The 24,263-nt window shown below is 38.6% G+C and overlaps 1 protein-coding gene across 4 annotated transcripts in view; it reads left to right on the top strand.

Annotated features, from left to right (window-relative positions):
* The window catches only part of MEGF10 (multiple EGF like domains 10), a 172,470-nt gene that overhangs the window by 78,617 nt on the left and 69,590 nt on the right, over positions 1 to 24,263 (top strand). For all 4 annotated transcript variants that reach the window (XM_010339202.3, XM_074381937.1, XM_074381945.1 and 1 more), the window contains exon 5: positions 3,229 to 3,321. In XM_010339202.3, coding sequence (XP_010337504.1) covers positions 3,229 to 3,321 — 93 coding nt within the window. The remainder of the gene's footprint in view (positions 1 to 3,228; positions 3,322 to 24,263) is intronic.

Genomic DNA, 24,263 nt, shown 5'->3' with positions numbered 1-24,263 from the left:
TATAGTTGACTTAACTTCTGAGAATTCATTTCATAAAACACAAAGTTTCCAGTATCAGGAACCACACATGAGACCATTGTGTGATTATCTAGCAATCTCAAAGCATTATGAAGCAGGTCTCCTTTGATTCTACAAAGAAATTTACTTCTTATCTTTTTTTGGAGTTCACAAAATAAGAGCAATAAAAAGCAATGGATCGGGATCCAAACATATGCAATTCTGATTCTTACTTTTCTGGAACATACGCTTCACTTATCATGCATTTATTTACGTATTCTAGTAAATGTGATTCTGATGTTAGAGAAAAGTGCTGGGGTAACTTGCTCAATCTTACCTTTCTTACCCATTGATTCAGGTGGAACTCAGTTGGAGTCACCCTGGGATTAAGAGTCAACACAACTACAAGTAAAACCAAATTTTAATCTGCAGCTTCTATGGTGTATATCAAATAAGTGGTTTGTGAGGAAAGACAATAAGTTGTAAAAAGTGAAAATGAAGAGAAAAAGTGAAAAAAATGAAAGGATAGAGAAGAAAGAGAGAGCAGCAAATTGAGACCTGTCCATAGAATACCGGAAACATTCTCCCTTCAAGGCCAGCTCATTCCCAGATGAATACAAAACTTTAGGTTGCTCTGATGGACTCTAGCTTTTTGGAAATCCAGCAGTTTTCAAATTCTCAAATGGTACTATTAATTCTTTTGTCAAATGAAATCTTACATCGATGCCCAAGATATAAAAACAAAGTAGTATTAATATAAATTTATCATATAAATGAATTTGAATTTATAACTTTTTTAGTGTGAAGTTAACTGGTGAGAATAATTTATTAAATAAATGCAAAAATGTAAAATTCAAGAACATGGGGAATACTTCTTGTCATCAGCCACCACAGTCAATTTCTGTGTTTTGTTTTAAATGCACACTGTCAAAAAAGTCTTGTTTCACATTAAAGGCAAAGAGTATCTAATTTTTTAAACTTCTGGAGATATCCAAACAGAATTTTAGTAGCTTTAATGTGTTGAAGAAGGAGAGTTGGTAAACTTGGGTCTGAAGACTGTTCACTGGAATAGTCGCAAACATAAAAGCCATCAGTACCTAAGAAAAGTAAGAGAAAAAACCCTCTCGTATTGACATATTGACAGTGGGTGCCAGAGCTCTCACTGGTGGGAGAGTTCTCTGTACCCGTGCTGCCATTTAACACAGCGTGATACAGCATCCAGAGCATACCCTACACTGTTAGACCCAAGCCTGCTGTGGTATTTAGTTGAACTTCACACATTCAAGTATGGTAGTTTGCTGGCTTTAGGTATGTACCTATCTAAATTTTAACAAAAGAACAGTACAGAGCCTTGTGCTTACAAATTAATGACACTGCAAGTTCAAACACATCCCTAGAGGTGGAAGGAGACACTGAACTCTGAACTTGGCACATACTGACTTAACTCCACAGCAAAAATTAAAATAATGCAGGGACAGAGTGTTCATAAGTTACAGGCAAGTTCTGCTTTTAATTACAATTAAATATGTAATTGTCTGACTCAAATATTATGAGGTTGCTAAGCACTTCCTTCAAACTCTAGAAAATTTTACCCTGGACCGGGGTCCCAAGCTCACCAGTTCTGATATTCCTCACTAAATTGCCTAATGCTAAAGAGTTATTCTGGTGATAGCAAGAGAGCTTGTATTTTCCAAAATTTATGGCCACTTTATTTCATTGTGGTGTCCTCTATCTATTGGTTTCTTATAACAAATGTATACCTTTAATTAAACTATTCCTAGATAATTCTCAGAATAAAGCCCCAACACCTTAACTTGGTTTTCAGGGTCTCTCTCTCTCTCTCTCTCTCTCTCTCTCTCTCTCTCTCTCTCCCTCCCTTGCAAAGCTATTGTCCCAAACACTGCACCCAACCGGAACTTCTTATTTAATTTGTTTTTCTTTTTACCTGTTGCTTTTGCTTTCTCTTCATCTAAAATGCCCTCCCTTATATATCTTCATGTCTAAATCTTATGATCAAGACCTTAGAAGTGGTCATTTTTCGTTCAACAATATATGCACTGTGTGTGTGTGCATGCATGTATGTATACACATATATAATATACACCTTAGTGCATAAATCACATATATTAATAATAATGACATGAAAATATCATTGCCATTATATTAGATGGAAAAGCACATTAAAAAAGTTGATTCTATTTTTTTGAGAAGAAAATTATGTAGGAAAAACATTCCCAAAGATTCTATATGCACAATAATATTACGTTTGTGCTACTGGAGATATGGCTTATTTTACTTATTGGTGTTTTATATATTTAGGCAGTACACCTGTTTTACTTTTGTAATAAGACACACACTAATAAAATGCATCTTTAAAGTACAGAGCACTTCATCCCACCCTTAAATAAAATTTTAGAGTTTCTGAGCCCCAAGCTCTTTCAAGTTGTTCTCAAAATTATGCATATATCCAGATATTTGAAAGAATGTTTAACCAATGTGCATGGTACCAAAATGAATGATAATGCTAAGGTTTGGCACAGCATATTTTGATGCCTATTTGGGAAATCATCAGACTGTTCATTCACTCATGTTTGCAGTGATGCCCCTTTGCCTCCAAGGGCTTGGTACACTTAAGATATTTACTAATGAAAGAGGATTGAGATTTACTGTTTCCCAGGGACCTGGGTGGCATTTTTCAAATACTGTCCACAGAAAAAGAGCATGCAATTCTGCTGTCATAGTTGTGAATAACATGTTCACAACGAAGTGTGACTCTTGTTTCTGGTGAATGTATTATGTAAAAAAAAATTATAATGCACAATCATAATACTCTCCGTCTACTCTGTCACCCTGAGGCCCTGTTATCTTGCTCTGTGGTTTGTTTCTCTACATAGGCTACCTCTGAAACAAAAAGGATATATTTGATACTCATTGATAATTTTTTTTTAAAGAGTGAATTTGGCAATTTTCCTTGAAACTTCTTTTCTAATTTAGCATGAAGTAGAATAGAATAGTGGAAATGATGGGATTTATTTGGTGATATCAAAATAAGAAGGGGAATTGTTTGGTCCTGCAGCAGACTGCAAGAGGACTGAGGAACGGATTGAAGAAAATTATCAAGCATGCATGTTGTTTTTAAGTGATACTTGAGACTTGGATGTGCAACAGCTGTGTTGTTGGCTTTTTTTTTTTCTTGTGCCAACTTTATTTGATTGATTTTCTCTCTGACAGCCCACTGTGCTGATAAATGTGTCCACGGTCGCTGTATTGCTCCAAACACCTGTCAGTGTGAGCCTGGCTGGGGAGGGACCAACTGCTCCAGTGGTAAGTTTCCACCTGTCGTTGTCTGTCTTGGGATGTTTTTGCTGTAGGGGCCTCCTTGTCTGCAGATGACTCTGAGCCATGCTTTCCCTCTTCATCCCTACACAGAGCAGAGTGAATGCCATGTCCAACTTGGTCATACCGTTTCTTTTAAATCTGTACATGTACATAGACATAACTTGTTAATTGAGTATAAAGAAAAGTTCTTGGAAAGAAGGAAATTTCAACAATTATACAACAGCTCATACTTCTGTGGATGTGAATGCGTTTTTCAGAGTAGGGTCCGCAATCTAGATTCCTTACCTCAGTAAGGCCGTGGTGGTAACATAGCTATTGTATTCTAACTTCCGTTTTTACCTGTTGATTTCTCTAAGAAACTCTATTGGTGATTAAAATTTACCACCTGTTGGTTTTTAACTCAGAAGTAAAATTGGTATTTTCGATGCTAACATATCTTTTTAGCTCTGAATTCTGAGATGCAAATAATGAGTACTTGTTCAGGTAACTTTAGGGAGAAATATCTGTAATAAATGAAAATTCATGAGCACTTTGGTACTTGTTAAATCAAATCCTAACACAGTATATAATTTGTCTTCATTATGTTAAAATTATAATTATAAAATGATGGTATTTTGGACTAAAAGCAGTCTACACCTAAAATCCCATATTCATTATCATGAAGATTATATGATGGAATGTCCTGTAATACAGTTGCTTTTCTAAAATTCACAGTTAAAACCTAAACCTTCTGGTTAACTTGTTGCTGTACACATAATTGCATCCACTTCCTGTTCTTTTACACTTCTTTTCTCGCCTTGAGAAACGTGAGAAGGAATTAAAGCACAACTAAATTGTAGTGCATGAAACATTACATTTTTTAAAAAAGAAAATAATACTTTAAAAAAATTGGCAAGTTCTCATGGCAGCACAAATTTGTCTTTGTTACCACCAAGTAATCTTTTGAAATTAGTCTGAATGGACTTATTTAGATAAGCTGATTTTAAAATTTTTTACTTGCTTACTTTGGAATTGGGGGGATGATATTTTATCTTGCTAGAACTACCTTTTTGGACTTGTGATCTCTTGGCTCTCCTTGAAGCAGCATCTCCAGGGGAAGCCCCGTGCTGTCTGTTTACAGAACAGTTGGTGTGAAAGAGCCTTTTTACTGTACCTTAAACGTGGCCTGGGAGTGTGTGTGTGCGTGTATGTGTATGTATTGGGTGTGTGTGTGTGTGTGTTGGGTGTGTGCGTGTATGTGTGTGTGTGTATTGGGTGTGTGTGTGTTGGGTGTGTGTGTGTGGGGGTGTGTGCGTGTATGTGTGTGTGTGTATTGGGTGTGTGTGTGTGTTGTGTGTGTGTGTGTGTTGGGTGTGTGCGTGTATGTGTGTGTGTGTATTGGGGGTGTGTGTGTGTTGGGGGTGTGTGTGTGTGTGTGTTGGGGGTGTGTGTGTGTGTTGGATGTGTGTGTGTGTGTGTGTGTGTGTGTGTCTTTCTGCCCCTGTCAGGTTTCTCAATTCCAGGGGAAAATTGTCTTGCAGGGTTTTGTTTTGCTTCTGTTGGAAATCAGGAGGAGAGTGGGCATTTTGTTCACATGCCATTGAGGCGAAATGTTTGGGACATGGGATTTGGCTCATGTCCATTTTTCTGGCCGACTGGCCTCAAATGTGATGTTGCTTTCATTAACTTTTCCAGCTTAAAAATCAGCTGTGCTTAGACATCTTGAAGAAAAATAACATTATTATAAACTAGTGGGATAGGGAAGAGTGAGTGTATTAGTCATTTAAAACTCTGTGGTTTGCCACTAATTCCAGGGCAAGAATGCTACAGAATAACTTCAGTTGTATTCATACTTTGTGTCCTACCAACTGCAGGCTACCTCGAGCTAAGGGCGCACACTGAAGAGTGTTTGTGTTAGCAAAACAAAAGCCTACGTAAGGTTCAGACTCTCTAGAACTGATTAGGACCTTCTAGAAAATAAACCGTTCCTTTATTTTGGAGTTTAATGGAGACTCTAGAATTCTGAGAACAGATACTCTTTTAACACTGAAATACGATATTGACGCAACTTTTAGTTTCTTTTTCACAACTCATTATTGGGCTTTATGATGAACAAAAGCATAAATAAACATCAAAATTTGTCCGAAATGTTTAAAGGTGTCCTGAGAAAACCATTTTTGATACCTTTTTAAGCAGGTAAAAAAATGATATTCTGAGCTGAACTGAAAATGTGGGTCTTGCTGCCTGGATTTTGTCTGTGGCAATCAACCTAATATCAGGAAATGTATCATTTTGTTCACTCTTGACAAGATAATTCTGGAGCCAAAATCTGTGGTCTAGTAATATTACTTAGCAGAATTTAAATGGCCTAATTTCTAAGGATTCTATTTCCATGTACCCTCTTCTTTGGTTATTGTTTTGCATCAATTTGGTGGTGTTCATTAGAACCATAAAATAATTGCTTGATAATTAGACTGGCTCCTTGTATCACTTAAGGTCCAACAGGAGACAGGAACCACAGTAATTTAAAAAAATTTTTTAAATATAATTTGTTTTATTTTGGAACACTTTTAGACTTATAGAAACGTGGCAAAGAGAGCTCCTATGTGCTCAAACTCAGTCTCCCCCACTGTTAACCTTTTAAATGACCATTAGTTTGTCAAAACTGGGAAATTGACATTAGTGTATTACTATTAAATCAACTGCAGATATTATTTGGATTTTATCAGTTTTTCCACTAACATCCTCTTTCTCTTTCAGGTTCCAGTTCAGGGCAACGCACTATATTTCACTGTCATGTGTACCCTGTCTTCTCTGGTCTGTGACAGTTTCTTAGTCTTTCCTTGTTTTCATGACTTTGATAGTCTAGAGGAGAACTGGCCAGGTATTCCGTAGAATGTTCCCCAATCAGGGTTTGTCTGGTATTTTTCTCATGATGAGACTTGGGTTATGAGTTTTGAAAAGAATACCAGAGTTGAAATGCCCTTTCTCATTACGATATCCATGTGATATCATTGATGTCATTACTTGGTTAACCTTCATCACTTGGTTAAGGTAGTACACTAGGCTTCTCCACATAAAGTTACCATTTTCTCCTTCTTCTACTCTATTCTGTGGAAGCAAGGCACTAAGTCCAGCCTACCTTCAGGGATGAAGGGCAGGACACAAGCTCTATGTCTTTGAGGAAAGAATATCTACCTATATTATTTGAATTTTTTTGTAAGGAAGATTTGTTTCTTCTGCATTTATTCAAACATTTATTTATATCAGTAAGGACTCATGTATATTAATTTGACATTTTGGGTTAAAAACAGTATTACATAATTTATTTTGTTGCTTGGATTGTTCCAGCTTTGACTATGGTGTCCTTCTTTTTTTTTTTTTTTTTTTTTTTTTAAGACAAAGTCTCACTCTGTCACCCAGGCTGGAGTGCAATGGCATGATCTGGGCTCTCTGCAACCTCTGCCTCCTGAGTTCAAGCAATTGTCCTTCCTCAGCATTCTGAGTAGCTGGGCTTACAGGCATGTGCCACCACACCTGGCTAATTTTAATTTTTTTAGTAGAAACAGGATTTCACCATGTTGCCCAGGATGGTCTTGAACTCCTGACCTAAGGTGATCCACCCACCTCAGTCTCCCAAAGTGCTGAGATTATAAGTGTAAACCACCATGCCTGGCCCATTGTATCCCTTTGACGTGACTCATCCTTTCAATTTTGAGTGCTTTCTTACTTTCTGGTGCTAGAAGATACTCCAGACTCATTTTTTATTTTTCCTTCTGCAGCCTTAAAATGAACCATTTTTTAAAGGAGTCTTGGTACCTTTTATTGTAGAATGGTGTTTAGAAACCAAGATCTAGGTGCTGGTGTGCTCATTGCTACTAGGACACAGAGTAACTTGCAAGGAAAAAGTTTAATATAAAGAATTATTAACTAACTGTAACAGTAGATTGGAGTAATTAGGGATGGGCTAGTAAGAACTAGATAGATCTCTAACAGATATAGGAATAGCAGATATAAGAAACAACCACTACCCCTAGGGTGGAGATAGAATGTCCAAAGAAGAAACCCCATTAAGGGTGTGATCCAGACCTGCTGGAGAGGGCATAGCCACAGCTCACTCAGATCCAGAGAGGCTGCTGTGATACTATTCTAGGAGAACTTGCTGGAAATATGCCCTTTAGAACTTTTGAAAAAAATTCTTCATGGAAAAGTCTCACCAGAAGTACTTTGCTACAAAAAAGGGGAAGTTGTTGGCTGATAGGTGCTGCTAGCCACAGTGTACTGCAGGAGCTGTATGCTAGAGAAGCTGTCCATGCTGCAAGAGCCTTGTTCTGTATAAGCAATTTGTGCTACAGAAACAGGGCTCTGGGAAAGCCATAGGTGCTCCAGGAGCCAGGTACTGGAGAAGCCATTGACACTGTGCTTACATTCCAGAAGCTTGGTGTTTTAGGAGCTAAGAGCACTAGTGCAGTGCTAGTCTGAGTGCAGTGAAACTAGAGTGGAAAATTCCTTTGCGATGTCTCTCTAGCGCCCCCTGTTGAAAATACTTAACATTTGGTCAACTGGCAATGGAAAAATATTTGAAGGGCACGTATCCATTTTTGCAGAGAAGGCAATGAAGGATAAATTTAGAGCTGAAAGGCAATAAGTTGATAACTGTTGCAGTACACTCCTTTAGTTACTCAACTCCTAAATGCACCCTCTACACACATGTGCATTCCTATACATATAAAAAACCCCTGCATTTCTACACAATATATAGTAATTCATCTTAGACGTGAATATGCTCATACTCTTCCCAAAATGAGGAGATGCAAGTCCCAACCTTCACTGGATTCATTGCTGGTTATATTAAGTTTTTTTCAAATTAAGTCACAGTTCTATTGAATATTCTGTTTTCTAGATACTAAAATTAACTTGCAACAACTAGCATATAAAACAAAAAGAAAACAAGAAAATAGCAAATAAAAATAAACAAACACATATAACAACCAAGTAAAAAACATTAAAAGCTACTACAAACTTCTTTCATGTAATTGGTCACAGGGTGGTAACTGATATCTATGGCTTCCCTCTTCTACTTTCCATTCCATATTTCCCCCATTCTCAGCCCAAACTTCAGTTGCTTGGGGTTCTTTACCCCAAGGTGGAGTGGCTCAAACTTTTGTTCCTGAAAGATCTGCATTTCTACTTGTCCTGCCTTATTTTGGTTGTTGACATTTCTTGTCAACCTTTATTAATGGCATGGGAGTATTAAGAGGTATTCCACAGGATCCTTGGGTTCCAGACATAATTCTTCCCTCCTTGTGCAGCAGCAACCAGATTTTCCCTTGATAGTTTGGACCAGTCACTCCAGCCAGAAGATTAACTCCTTTTATTGACATTAGTAGTCTGAAATGGTCACATGGTAATAAATTGATAACTGTCATACTTAGCTATCTTTTTTTTTTTTCCTTTCTAAAATACATGGGCAATTAAGGGACTGACAAATACCTTCAAATGTCCAGTTTCACAAAAGCTTCTCTTTGAGATTTGATATGTCTGTTTACCTTGGCAGCTAAGGGAAGGGTTCCTGCCTATGACATACAGTCAGTGTTCCTGGGTTTCCTGGGTCTCAGTATATTCTCTGTATAAAAAACCAGGCATGTCAGAGAACTGTACAAAGTTTGTTCTCCTGGAATGAAATAATGATTTATTTGACTAGTCTTAAACATATTGCTTCTTTTTAAATTTGATTTAAATGTTTGTTTTTGAAAAGCACACATGTATTTTACCTTCATTGGCATCCTAATGCATACCCTAGCTTTTACGAGGGAATAACATTAATCTATCTTATTCCATCTCCTTCTTCCCTCCCCTCTTTCCTGCTCTAGTTCTGTTCTTCCCCCCATCAATTTATCTGCCCCTGCATCAATCCTCCATTCCTCTTCTCCCATCACTGGATGATAACTCCTGGAGGGCAAAGGCCATATGTTATTAATCTCTGTATTCTCCATTGTGCCTGGCATGTGGTTGAAGCACCGTAAAGCTTCCATTTAATTAGACTGACGGAACTGTATGATTCTGAGAAGGTCATTCATGTGTTCATTTTGTGAACTTTCATTGAATTATTACTGTGTGCAAGGCACAGCATTAGATGCTGGGGTTAAAGGAACAAATCAGGAATGGTTGCTGCTCCGACAGACCTCATAGCTTGGGTGAAAGCTAAAGTGACAGAAAGAGAACTGCCTCCGTAGAAGAGGTAGATTGAGGGGAAACTGGGTGGAGTTGGATAAGGTGGTGAGAGATTTTCTGAGTGGACAAGGACGAAAAGCGCTAAGAGTACAGCTGGGGACAGAACACAGATTGCTATAGACTGCTCTTCCAAAAACTTCTCTGAGAAGCCAAGGAGAGGAAGCAAAGAAATAGTTAAAAGTAAGCGTAGGGTCAAGAAAAAATTCTTTGTTTTCATACTTTTGTCTGTATTTTAAGGTGAAAAAGATGTAGAAGCTGAAAAGATGGTGAAAGAAAAGAGAGAGAAGCTGGAAACGGGGTTGAGAGAGCGGATTGCAGAATAGAGGGAACAAGGCTCCTGAGAAGACAGACAGCTGGGAGGTGGGATGGGATCCTGAGCACTGACGGAGAGATTAGCAAGGAGTACTTCCCATTCCCAATAGAACGAGGAAGAAAAGCAGGGCCAGAAGAGGTATAAACAGGTTTCTAGCTGTCAGGGGTGATGGTGGGCGATGGGGAGGAGAATCTGAGGAAGTCTGTATCAGATGACCTTTTTTATGTTGATAAAACTTGCAGGAGAGAGAGTCTGCTGATATGAAAGGGGCCATTAAGGATGGTTACACTGATGATGATGACAGTAATAGTTCACTTTAACTGAGCACTTGGCATGCAAGCATCATTGTAAGAGCTTTACAGGACTTACCTCTCTTAAGGGCCATAACGTACTATGAGATGGTTGCAGTTCTTGTTCCTAGTTTACAGATGAGGAAACGAAGGTGCAGAACAATTAAGTGACTTGACTAAATTTACATATCTAGTAAGCGGTGGAACCAAACTTGCATCTCATTCAGAGCTGGTAACTTTAATCACGGTGGTATGGAGCCTCCGGAAGTTGGAAAGAAGGTTTACTGAAAGTAGCAAGAGTCAGCAACAGTGAGAATAAGAACAGGAGACAGGGACAGACAATACCAGGCAATTAGGAAAATAAACCTTCTGAGAGATGTTGAGGGCCCATTAATATTAGAGATGACGAATTCATAACGGCACTCATCTGGACTTTGCTTATTCATAATCTTGTGAATGTTGGGGCAGATTCTATTTATTATCCTTTTCAAGTCTGTGAATTTATGTGTGACTTACTTGAATCAACATGTATATGCAACTCCTAAGATCTTTCTTTGTGTTGGAAACCCTTTACACCTTTTGTATGAATAGCAATAGCATGTTTCTTTTCTTAATCCATATAATCCTGTTTATAATTTCCCACACGTCTATAGAGAAATCTCTTTCACCTACAGCTATCGGGCACAAACAGTAGAGTCCTAAATCAGCCAGCCTATGGTTTTCAAATGCTTGTCCCTCGGGCTCTTTGCTTTTGACATTAGAAACACATAGAGGCAAAAATAGAAATTAACTTTGGTCCAGAAACTCCAAACTTGGGTTTTATTGAGTCACTAATAGCATTCCGGTTAAATATACTTGGCAGCAGTGAAAATATGCCTAGAGGGCAAGACTAGCTCAAACATTTTCAGGTGCAGCATAAGGAACACTGATAACCTTTTGTGTAAAGCAGGCATGATGTACAGCGTGGAGAAAGTAATAAGACTTTGCCTGCAGGATATTCAAATGGAGGAATCCATTTGGAGGATATTAAGGCACAAAAGCTGACATATTTCCTAGCAAAGTCTGCCATAAAGGTCTATTGACTGGCAACAATGGTGAGATCGATGCTGTCTGAGGAGAGCAGACGCTGGGAGCCCAGTCCTCGCTGTAAGTCATTAACAGGCCTGTCGCGCCGTCAGAATTACTTTAGAAATCAGGTTGATGGAGCAGCAAGAATAAGAGTAGATCAGCTGGTTTCACTGGTGTTGGAGGCAGGATGATGACGAGAGCTGGGAAGGATTGAGTTCTGAATGGTTCATCGTAACTGTCCCAAAGGCAGTTTCACTGATGGACCATCCAAGTAGTTTGACAGAGGTCACAGAAAGAAACTGTTGATTTTGCCTTTCCCATGGAGTCCAAAATTTGGACTGTTCTTTGCCACTTTCAGGAGGGGGCAGAGAACTACTACCACTACCCTCCGTCACCCGTCCTGGAATGGAATCGCCATCATCCTAGCTTCTGTCCTTTCTGTGATGTTTCTGTGCCTACTTTCCTCATGCTTTGAACAAAGATAAGAATATATATTATACTCATAGGTTTGTGGGGATTAAATGTATTCTCATGTTAAGTGCTCAGTGCCGTGCCTGGCAGTGTAATAACGACAAGTATATGGTACTTACGATTCCTTGTGTGACAAACATAGCTTACACCACACTTCTTCACACATGGCCCAGTCTTTTGACTGAACAGCAGATGGGGCAGCCCTTTGTGATAGCTTTTGTCCCACAGGCCACATCCTTTTTTATTTACTTATTTATTTTTGTGACTGGGTCTCACTCTGTCACCCAGGCTGAGTTGCAATGATATGACCATAACTCACCGCAGCCTTGACCTCCCAGGATCATGTGATCTTCCTACCTCCGCCTCCTGAGTAGCTGGGAGAACTGGCACACACCACCAAACCCAGCTATTTATTTATTTATTTATTTTGTAGAGGCAGGGTCTCCCCATGTCTTTCATGCAGGTCCCTACTCCTGGGCTCAAAGGATCCTCCTGCCTCAGCCTCTCGAAGTGTTGAGAATTACAGGCATGGGCCACCATGCCAAGCCCCCTATACCCTGCTTTAAGTGGAGCCTCTCTTTGTTGCTTGTCATGAGATTTCCCAGACAGAGACCTAGTAAGGTCTTATTTTGTTTGTTTGTTTGTTTGTTTGTTTGGTGCATTCTTTCCAACCTCTGATCACAAAGGTTTCATCCTTACCAGATGAAATCATGTCTAGTTTATTTTGCTTCTGGCATAGAGAGAATACTAACGATGTTTAAATTACATGTGCTAATGAGTTCATATGCAGTGATTGTAAAGATAAGACTGGGCTGTTAAATGTTGTTTAACTCCACTCCATGTCATTTATTGATTTTTCTTTTTTTTGATACTTTGTGCAATATTCATTTTTCAGCAAATCTTGTTGGTTCAACTCCAAAATATAACCCAATCCAACCTCTTCTTGTTATCTCTGCTGCTGCTGCTGCAGTCCATGCCACATTCTCTCTAAACTGTTGGTTGCAAAAGTCTCCTTGCTGGTCTCCCTTCTTCCTCCTCAGATGCTGCTAGAGCAATTCTCTATGACCAGAGCGAGACCAGAGTTATCCTGTAAAAACATACTTTACAGCACGCTGCTCTCCTTCCCCATACCGGCCGAATCCCCCCTTACAGTTAAAATGAACTCCAAAGCCCTGACCACGATTCATCCAGCTGTGTGTGATCTGTTCCTTCCTGTTTCCCTGATGCCTTCTCATCCTTCTACCTTTCAGGACATCACACTGCTCAGCCTCTGCCTTTCATTTATGGAACATATTAGTTTTATTTCTGCCTTTGCATTTGACATTTCCTCTGCTCAGAATAACACACTTCTCATTGGTTCTTTATATGGCTGGCTTCTTTTTTTGTTTTGTTTTTTTCAGACGGAGTCTCACTGTGTTTCCCAGGTTGGAGTTGCAATGACACAACTTTGGCTCACTGCAACCTCTGCCTCCCAGGTTTAAGTGATTCTCACGTCTCAGCCTCCTGAGTAGCTGGGATTATGGGTGCCTACCACCATGCCTGGCTAATTTTTGTATGTTTAGTAGAGATGGGATTTCACCGTGTTGGCCAGGCTGGTCTTGAACTCCTGACCTCAAGTGATCTGTCCACCTCAGCTTCCCAAAGTGCTGGGGTTACAGGTGTGAGCCACTGCGCCTGGCCACAGGGCTGGCTTCTGTAGGTCAATTAGTCAGCCTAAGTGCCACCACCATAAAGACACTGTCTCTGACCTTCATATGCAAAAGGTATGCCCCATTACTCTGTATCACATCTCCTTTATAACATTTTTCAATAGGTACTTTCAAAAAATATTTGATTTGTTTACTGTTTTTTTTTTCTTGTCTACCTTCCCCTCCAGCATGTAAGCCCCATGAAAACATGAATTTTGTCTGTTTTATTCCTGCTGTGTAGCTATCACTGAATGTTTGGCATTGTTCTGGGTACATGGTTATGCTTAATAAGTATTTGTGGGTGGAAGGAATGAAGGCATAAATGTGCCAGGAGCGGTGACAGATATAAAAATGAGATATGGGTGATGAGTAAGACACTGCCTCTTCTTTCCAGTGGCTCTTATTTTGATAGAGGAATTGAAGTATAGGAACAAACAAATCAGCAAAGCATCTGGAGCAGCCAGGGAGGAAGGGACCAAAAGTCTTTGACAGCAAGGCATGATGCGAATCTTTCCTTCAGTGGCCTGAGTTTCCTTAGGCTCCTGTGGCTTCAGGACTCACCTTGGTTATGTGCAGTGTAGACACATTCATTCTTCATGACTTGGAAGAAGATTCCCTGGCCATAGACTGGTAGCTGCAATGAAATTGTAGAAGTCAGGCAAGATGTACAAGGTGTGGTTTCTGTTAACTTTGAGGAAAATGTGGATCTGGAAGTTCTCCACCCTCAAGAGAGAGTAGATTGTAGTGTAAACATAGAAGTTATTACTGAGATGGAGGAGTGACTTCTGAAATGGTGGCGCCGTGACTAAAGAAGGTGTTTGAAAATCAGCCCTTGTCTCAGTGGAGAATACTTAACAATTTTGCTGTCTAAACTTTCTTATATTACTTCTCAAGGTGGAAATTCTATGTGAGGATGTAGAACTTAGTTGTTAATTTGTACCCAAATGGCATATGAACAGTAAGAAATTAGGCAAAGAAATGCAGACTACAAATTATTTCTAATCACATAGCAATCAGTGGAATTTCATTAATCTTTTTAGACTCCTCTTTAATCAAATAAATAGCAGGAAATAACAGCCCAGTTTAAAAGAATGTTTGTATAGGGAGCAGAAATATTGGATCATAAATCTTTATAATTTCTTTCATATAAACATATACATGAAACATATACAAACAATTTTCTGACTGTACCCATGTGCTTGCTGGCTTCTGTGCTCAGAGTGAAGTGTTGGTATGTACTAGATGGTGCTGTAGACCCCCTTGTTGCCCTCACCTATTATCTTGAGCTACTGCCCAATTCTAATAGAGCCACATGCATCATGTCTCAGGGGCTTATATTGTCCATTGGCTAAAACTAGGTGTTCTGGTTTATTATTTTTTATTCTTTTTTTTTTTTTTTGAAACAAGAATCTCACTCTTTCACCCAGGCTGGAGTGCAGTGGCATGATCTTGACTGACTGCAACCTTCACCTCCTGGTTTCAAGCGATTCTCTTGCCTCAACCTCCTGAGTAGCTGGGACTACCGGAGCCCGCCCATCATGCTTGGCTAATTTTTGTATTGTTAGTAGAGGCAGGGTTTCACCGTGTGGGCCAGGCTGGTCTCAGACTCCTGACCTCAAATGATCCACCCACCTCAGCCTCCCAAAGTCCTTGGATTACAGGTGTGAACCACCATGCCCAGCCTGTTGTGGTTTATTTTTATAATTCAGTTTCTTTCATGGCTATATCTGACATCTTATTGTTTGTGACTGCGTTAAAGAACTTTTTAAAACACTTGAAAATTTCCTCATGTCAGAATTTCCCTCCAAAAGCTGATCACTCTCTTTCCTTCTTTGATCAAAGTATTTTTAAAATTCATACACAGCCTAGTTAATTTTTAATGAGTTTGAATATTTGTGCCTATAGCCTGGATAAAATTAAGTGTTCCTGAGTTGGATAAAACTTATAAAGGGCAGAAGTAAAAAGACAATAATATTTATCTTGGTTGTAAAGACTATCCCAATAGGACAAACAGTAGCGGTTAAAAGAACGAAACTCTTGCTCCATAGATAAATGGTGTCATCTTAAAATTCTGTGAAAATCAAATGTACTACACACTACTTTTTCATAAAACTAGGGGAGGCAGGTAACTTATAAAGAAAATCTAAATTTTAATGGAATTGATTTGAACTTGATGTTAGTGTATAATGGGAAATTTCTGTTCATACATTAAAGAAAGGCAGCCACTTAAATAAAAAAAAAAACTTATGTGGTAAAATTGGTATTAACATAAGCAGATGTACCCATGCCATAAATTAGTTTTTGGAATATTTAGACCACACCATTTAAAACATGTTAAAGACAGAAGATAATATAAGCAAAGTTAAAGGAGAAGTGAGAAATTAGAAAATATTTTTGTAACATACAAATAATTATTATATAAAATATGTAAAGAACCCCCACAAATCAATAAGGAAAAAACCTCTGAACTTTAGAATAGGCAAAGGGTAACATAAGGTAATTTAGAGGTGAGAAACCTGATTGACCAATCAACATGACAATATGCTAATCTTTGTAATAATAAGAAAGTACATAATAAAGAAATAAGATATCATTTCTCACCATCAGATTGGCAATGGTTAAGAAGTCTGGCAATGGTTAAAAAGTCAAGTGTTGCCAAGGATGTGAAGGGAAGCTTCTATATACCACTTCCATGAAGATGAATTGGCAGAGTAACTTTAGAGATCAGTTTTACTATGTCTAGAGTAGAATTGTAATGTATGAGCCATGTAATCCAGCAACTTTATATCTACTTCTTTATCATTTGCTTATATACTTTGGGGAAACATGTACTAGGAGATAGATTATTTGCATCTTTTTAGTAGTGAAAATTTGGAACAACTAAAAATGTCTGTGTATATGGGAAAATGTAAATTTATTGGTGCTGTTAATATAGTGAAATGTTACACAGCACTTTATAGTATAATAATAAACTCCATTACTATAAGCTGGTATGTAACATTCCATTATATTAGCAGATGTATCATTAGCTTATAGTCCTAGCTACCAAGGAGGCTGAGGTGGGGGTATTGCTTGAGCCCAGGAGTTCAAGGCTGCAGTGAGCTAGGATCATGCCACCGCACTCCAGCCTCAGAGACAGAGTAAGATCCTGTCTCAAAAATAAATAAATAAGGATAAAAAGTAAATCTCAATATCATAGTATTGGGTGAAAAACAAAAGATTCACAGCAACATAAACATTTTATATAAAACTAATAAATAAATAAAATAATTCTATAGCTTATTTTTAAATACATACACAGAGAGAGAGAGACTAGAAGGACATACGTTAAAATGATCACAGCATTTACCTTTGGGGAAAGGGTAGGGAAAGAGTTAGGAACCCGGCACAAAGGAGCCAGATAGAACTCTATCTGCCGCGTTTTATTTCGTGAATTCAATGATGAAGCAAATGTGATACAGTGCTCACAAACAGTTAAGTCTCTGCTGTGTGTACATGAGCCTTTGTTATAGTTTTATCTGTGGTCTCCCATAGTACCATAGTTTAAATTTTTTTCTCTAGAAAACTATATTAAATATTTCAGACCATCCAGTTAGCATTGAGGATTCTACTTTTCTTTCTGTGAGATTTTAGGGAAGTCACTGAAAGCCTGTATCCTTTAGCCTCACATGTCCAGATGGAAGATAATAAGCATTTTCACAATGGTGGTCCTGAATGCTTATCCTTTAATAGTCATCTCAAATCTTACTTCCTTGGGGAAACCTTCTCTCCCTCTCCTTTCTCTCTTCTGCCCAAAGGTACATTGACATAGGTCCTCTCTGTTCCTCAGCAATGTGTGTCTTATAACACCTAGCACATTCTTTTGTGATAAATATCACTGTGGGCCAGTCTCTTCCAATAGATAAAGAAATCTTAGCTATGGTACATGTCTTAGTAAGGAGCAAGTAATAAGTGTTCAATAAATAGAACTTCGTAGCCAAAGAAGATGCTTAAGAAATTTTTAACAAAAGAATAAATGATCAAAAGAATGAAAACATGACAAGACCTTTTACAGTAAGACATCTTATAAGGGCTCCTGAGGTTGTTATTATTCTTCTGACGTCAGTGAATGAATGTAATCCCCGCAAAATATGTAATTTTAGCCTACAAGTTGTAGCCTTGAGATTTTCCTGCACCCTCAATAGGGTCATCAATACATTGTTGCAGGAATACATCAACATTTGCACTTCAGCACAATGGAGAATAAATATTTCATACCACTTTTTCTGATTCATAATTTGAGATAAGCATACACTGAAGTTATAAAATGACAGTTTATGCTTTGAAAATTCATTTAACCAACTTTTTAAAAGAAGAATAAAGGTTCTCCCTCAGCCACTGAATAAAATTAATATGAACAGCACTGGGTGGCTGTCCACGGTGATCATTGGCACTCTGTCAGCTCTCCGGAGGGTTTTTGACATGTGAAGGACATGGCGTTTTAGTGCTTTCAGAGGATCTGGGAAATACATTTTTATTGTTCTTCTTCATGGATGGAAAAGCTTTACAAAGTTGTTTTATTTTTAAAGAGCTTGATGTTTTGACTGAGGATCTTTTCTTCTGCCCTTAACAAAGGGAATGACACACCACAGCCTTGTTAGCCTGAAGCACAAGGAATGAAATCACAGGGAGATAAAAGACCCTGAGGGAATTGAGGCTTAAGAAGAAAGGGTGTATGTTTCGGGAAGAACCATGTTTTTCTATCCTGAGACCATGAAAAATTATCTTGGTCTCCTCTAAAAGACACTCTGTAGAGATATTTTCTTGAAAGTGGCTTATTTGTACTTTGCATATGTTTTAGAATATAAAGTATTGAATTTTCTTCCCTATTAATATTTCTCTCATAGTAATTGATTTTCCTATGTTTAAAGTCCCTGGGGAACATTATAGCTAAACCTCATGTAAATATATATTGTCAAGTCAGTAATATACTGATTTTGATGCAATTTTAATAACTGGACATTAATAATTTTTTTTGAGACACAGTCTCACTCTATTGCCCATGCTAGAGGGTAGTGGTATGATCTTGGCTCAAGTGATTCTTCTGACTCAGCCTTCTGAGCAGTGGGATTACAGGCGTAGACCACCATGCCCGGCTAATTTTTGTATTTTTAGTAGAGACAGGATTTCTCCATGTTGGCCAGGCTGGTGTTGAACTCTTGACCTCAGGTGGTCCACCTGCCATGTGCTGGAATTACAGGCATGAGCCACTGTGCCTGGATGACATTTAGTGTTAGTTTCTTCAAACAGTAACACTAGCAGGATTATTTGTGTATTATAAGCGAACATCTCTTTCCTTATGATAAGTTTGAGTTCTAAGATTCGATATGTTCTCCCACTCTAAGTATCTAGCAGAGATTTATCTTAAAGTTCTTGACCCCTATATAATTCAACAATTAGGTCCCAAGGCTCTAACCAAGACTTTAAAACAACAACAACACAACCGCCTGGCTGTGTGTGGTAGCTCATGACTATAATCCCTGCAGTTTGGGAGGCCCAGGCAAGAGCATTGCTTGAGGCCAGGAGTTCAAGACCAGCCTAGGCAACATAGTGAGACCTTATCTCTACAAAATATTTTTAAAAAATTGGCTGGGCATGGTAGCATGTGCTAGTATCTTCAGCTACTCTAGAGGCTGAGGTGAGAGGATCGATTGAGCTCAGGAGTTAGAGGTTACAGTGAGCTATGATTGTGCCACTGCACTCCAGTCTAGGTAGCACAGCAAGACCCTTTCTCTAAAAACAAACGAAACAAACAAGAAAAAACACCTAACCTGCTCAGTTCATCTAGGATTTGTTTATACCTAATATAGATACACAGAACTGGGCATTTCTGTTGCTATCTGTTATTTAGAACCAGTTGCTTTCACAAGTATCTTACAGTTCAAAATGCATTTCAAGGTTACTTCTGTTGTCTTAGTTGGTGAATCATGGACATAGATAAACTGAAGAAAAATCAAGGCAATGAGATTTGGTGCCTACCAATTTGGCAATATTCTCCAGATTTTATTTATGATGTATTTTTATGCGAAAGTGGGAATTAGTAAGAAAATCAGATTTTTGTTTATTTCTCCTTTTATATTTCCGAACCCCATATGCAAGCCTATACCTCTGGACATACAGTCATCAGCAAGCAGAAAATATCTAAACCCCAGTTTTTAATTGGCAATGAAGACTAAGTGTGAAGTAGTTCTGGGTTTCCTTGCAGGCCTGAACTCACTCTGGTTGTCTTTGTAAAAATGAATGAAAAGTCCAAGGCTTATTTTTTTCTTTACAGATTTACTGAGCAATTTTATTTTTGAAATTTCACATTGTGAGCACCAAGTTGTCCTTTCTGGCATGAATGATTCATTCAAGACAAACAAATAATACAAACCAAGGTCAGAGATGTTTTTGCAGCTTCATATACAGCTGGAGGATGTTTTTCTAGGGCGTTCTTTTTGCTAGGTTGGGACATCCCAGTGTGCAAATCATGGAATAAAATATCTGCTGTTACTAGATCTGTGCAGTGTCACACGTAACAAAAGTACTTTTTGTGTAATTAAAACCCAAAAAGTGTTTAATTTTAATTTAACAAAATTAAACCAAAAGTGTTTAATTTTAATTTAAAAAAAGTTTTTGTGTGTTCCGCCATCTTCATTTTACAAAAAATAAAGGTTGGGGACTTGCCCAAGGTTCCATAGCAGTGAATTGGCTGTGGGCCAGCTAGGGCCCAGGTCTAGCCAATGTAAAGAGGCTACAGTCCCTCCTTGCGCCAGCTAGTGATTGAGGAATTTTGTAAGAAGGTGAGCATGATGGTAAACATCACTTCTTTCTTGAAGGACAAAATGAGTTCATCTATTTTTATCAGTTGCTTGGTTGGTTGCTGATGGAGTCCTTTGTAAGAGACAGTGTATTAATATACCCTTCTTCCTCCAGAGCACCTCTCTGTTTAACAATTCTGTTTATCTCTAATCATGCTCCCTTTCTTGTTCTTTGTCTATGTGTACATAAGAGATTTGCTAGACTGTCTCCATGTGTTCAAAGGCTTTTTCTAATGTCTTGTACTTTTTGGATACATGTGTGATTATGGACATGATAGGATATTTCTTATCAGAACTATTCTGATGAACCTGCTGCCACACCTTCAAGCCTGGGAACTGTCATTTTAAGCAAACAACTATTATTTCTCAGATAAACTGTTGTGAGACATTTGTTCTAGAATGTACCCCTTTGAAAACCAGGAGTTAACCTGCACTAATTCCGGTTTTGTAATTGATGACCATCACTTCTTGGGCTGGTCATTGTGGTTTATGGGATGATTGCAGCTTTGGAGACATTACATTGATGGTTTTGGGTTGAACCCTTGCTTTTGCCACTCAAATGCCAACTGGCTTTGAACAAATTACTGTCTGAGTCCATTTTGCAAATAAAAATATTGGAATAATTATACCTAACTCATTGAGTTATTGTGAGGTTTAAATAAAATATAGCTGCGTAATGTCACTCATAAAGTAACAATGCCTAGCACATGTCAGAAACTCAATATATCAGCCTCTCCCTCCACTATCTATTTCATCTCCTTTGCATGGAAAATTGAGCCGAGGGTTTGAGGCAGATTAAGAGAGAAGAATGTACCTAAAATTTTGATGATGATTTTATGGGTTTCTCTGCTTGTGAAAGTTACAGTGCTCTACATTCATAATCACATTCATTATTCACATTTATTCATCAGATATTTTCTGAGTGCTGGCCATATGCCAGGTAATACACTGGCTTAGTTTGTAGATCCATATACTCTTAAAGCTAATGGCATTGATACTATGTTCATTACAAGCTTTCTGGCTTTTTTGTTTGTATAGAATTATCATTATTATTACTTTGAGACAGGGTCTCACTCTGTCACCCAGGCTGGAGTGCAGTGGCACCATCTCAGCTCAGTGCAGCCTCAACCTCCTGGGCTCAGGCAATCCTCCCTCCTCAGCCTCCTGAGTAGCTGGGACTACAACTGCAGGCCACCACATCCTGCTAATTTTTGTATCTTTTGTAGAGATGGGGTTTTGTCATGTTACACATGGTGGTCTCAAACTCTTGAACTCAAGCAGTCTGCTCACCTCAGCCTCCCAAAGTGCTGGAACTACAAGCATGAACCACCATGCCCAGCCTACATAGAATTATTATCAACTTTTAGAAGCTTTTCAAATCTGGCTATCTCCTTAATTTTATTTTTTCTTTGAGAAATGTCTTATATTCTCACTACTGAGGTAATTTCTTTCTCAATGTCCCTAAATACTGACTGACCTCAAAGCCTTACTCAGTGAATCATTAATCATTTGTTGCTCTGCCTTAGAAAGAGTGCTGGTTTCATTTTAGAGGAAAAATATAATGGTGGAATATTATACTTAACCTAAACATGTGATTTCAGTACTTCAGGAGCAGAATGGCATCATGCAAAGCCCTTGACTTTTTGTGTGCAGAAAGTCTTGGGTTTCAATACTGATGCCACCACTGACTAGTTTTTGGACATTTAACCTAAACATTCTAATCCAAAATATCCTCTATGTGCTTTTCATAATTGTCACGAGGACTAGAAATAGGTGTAATCCAGTTAGAATGGCTACTATGAAAAAGCCAAAAATTAACAGATGCCGGCAAGATCGCAGAAAAAAGGGAGAACCCTGTTGGTGGGAGTGTAAATTAGTTCAACTATTGTGGAAGACAGTGTGATGATTCCTTAAAGAGCTGAAAGCAGAACTACCATTTGACCCAGCAATCCCATTACTGGATATATACCCAGAGGAATACAAATCATTCTAACATAAAGAGACATGCACATAAATGTTTATTGCAGCCCTGTTTGCAATAGCAAAGACACGGAATCAACCTAAATGGCAATCAATGGCAGATTGGATAAAGAAAAGGTGCTACAGCTACGCCATGAAATACTGTGCAGCCATATAAAAGAATGAGATCATGTTCTTTGCAGGAACATGGATGGAGCTGGAGGCCATTATCCTTAGCAAACTAAAGCAGGAAGAGAAAACCAAATACTACATGTTTTCATTTATGAGTGGGAGCTAAATATTGAGAACAAATGGACGCATAAAGAGGAACAACAGACACTGGGGCCTATTAGCAAGTGGGGGGAGGGAGGAGAGAGAGGATCAGAAAAAGTAACTATTAGGTACTAGGCTTAGTACTTGGGTGATAGAATAATCTGTACGACAAACCCCCATGACATGAGTTTACCTGTGTAACAAACCTACACATATACTCCTTTTTAAAGAAGAGATATGTAAAGCATAGAGCACAGAACCTGGCATGATGTAAATGCCCAGCAGATAGAACCATTTAAAAAACCTTACTGCTTGCTTTTCTTTTACTGCCAAAAAGAATACACATTTACTGTAAAGCATTTAGAAAACCTGGTTAAACCAAATGAATAAAAGAATAATCATGCGTAATCTTAAGACCCAGAGATACCCACTGATGCCATTTCACTGTACCTGCCTCTCTCATTTTAATCCTTTCCCTCTTTTCCCCAGATATTCATTTCAACCATATGCAATCGCTGATATTTGACCATCTTTACCTAAATTAATAACAGTTTCTTCTGGTTCATTCTGGCGTATTACTAAAATTTAATTATATGGTGCATTGTTTCTTGTTTGTTTGTCTGTTTTTGAGACAGAGTCCCACTCCGTCATCCAGGTTGAAGTGCAGTGAAGCGATCATGACTCACTGCAGTCTCATCCTCCTGGGCTCAAGTGATCCTGCCACCTTAGCCTCCTGAGTAGAGTAGCTGAGACTACGGTGCAAGCCACAACACTGGGCTAATTCTTGTGTTTTTGTAGATGTGGGGGGTCTTTCTGTGTTGCCCAGGCTGGTCTCTAACTCCTGACCTCAAATGATCCTCCTGTCTCAGCCTCCCAAAGTGCTGGGATCACAGGCATGAGCCACTGTGCCTGGCCTATTTAAAATCTACTTTTTACAATTATAATATCATAAATATTGTTCTAGTTCATAAAACCTTCTTCTATGAAATCGTTTAATTAATAGTTAGTATTCCATGGCATGACTGTACCATTTTTTTTTTTTTTTTTTTTTGAGATGGAGTTTCACTCCTTACCCGGGCTGGAGTGCAAATGGCGTGATCTCGGCTCACCACAACCTCCGCCTCCTGGGTTCAGGCAATTCTCCTGCCTCAGCCTCCTGTGTAGCTGGGATTACAGGCACATGCCACCATGCCCAGCTAATTTTTTGTATTTTTAGTAGAGACGGGGTTTCACCATGTTCACTAGGATGGTCTCGATCTCTTGACCTCATGATCCACCTGCTTTGGCCTCCCACAGTTCTGGGATTACAGGCATGAGCCACCGCGCCTGGCGACTGTACCAAAATTTTTGTGCCAGTTTCCTATTCCTGGAAAACTAGGTTGTTTTCAATGTATTGTTATTATGATCAGTGCTAGGATAAATATCCTTACAGCTTTGAGAGTGAAATACAGTGGTTTAGAACACGGACTCTAGAGGCAGGAGGTGTATGCTTTACCCCTTGCTACCTACGTAACTTTGAGCAAGTCACCTGGATCTCAATTTCTTCAACTACAGAATAGGGACAGCAATTATTTCATAGGGTCACTATGAGAGTTAATCTATCGCAAGTGCTTGAACAGTGTCTGTGGGCATACTAAGTATTATTAATGAGTTAGCTATTTATCTTTTATGAATGGTTGTTGTCTTTATGTGTATACACACACACACACACACACACAGACAGACACACATATTTATTTCTTTGGGAAGAAATACTAAAAGAAGAATTTATGGTAAAGGGACTTTATTACACTTTGCCAGACTAATCTCTAAA

This window comes from Saimiri boliviensis, chromosome 1 (assembly GCF_048565385.1).
Source record: "Saimiri boliviensis isolate mSaiBol1 chromosome 1, mSaiBol1.pri, whole genome shotgun sequence".
NCBI classification, from domain to species: domain Eukaryota; kingdom Metazoa; phylum Chordata; class Mammalia; order Primates; family Cebidae; genus Saimiri; species Saimiri boliviensis.
The sequence above is the reverse complement of the archived record's forward strand: the minus strand, read 5'-3'. Positions and strand labels throughout refer to the sequence as shown.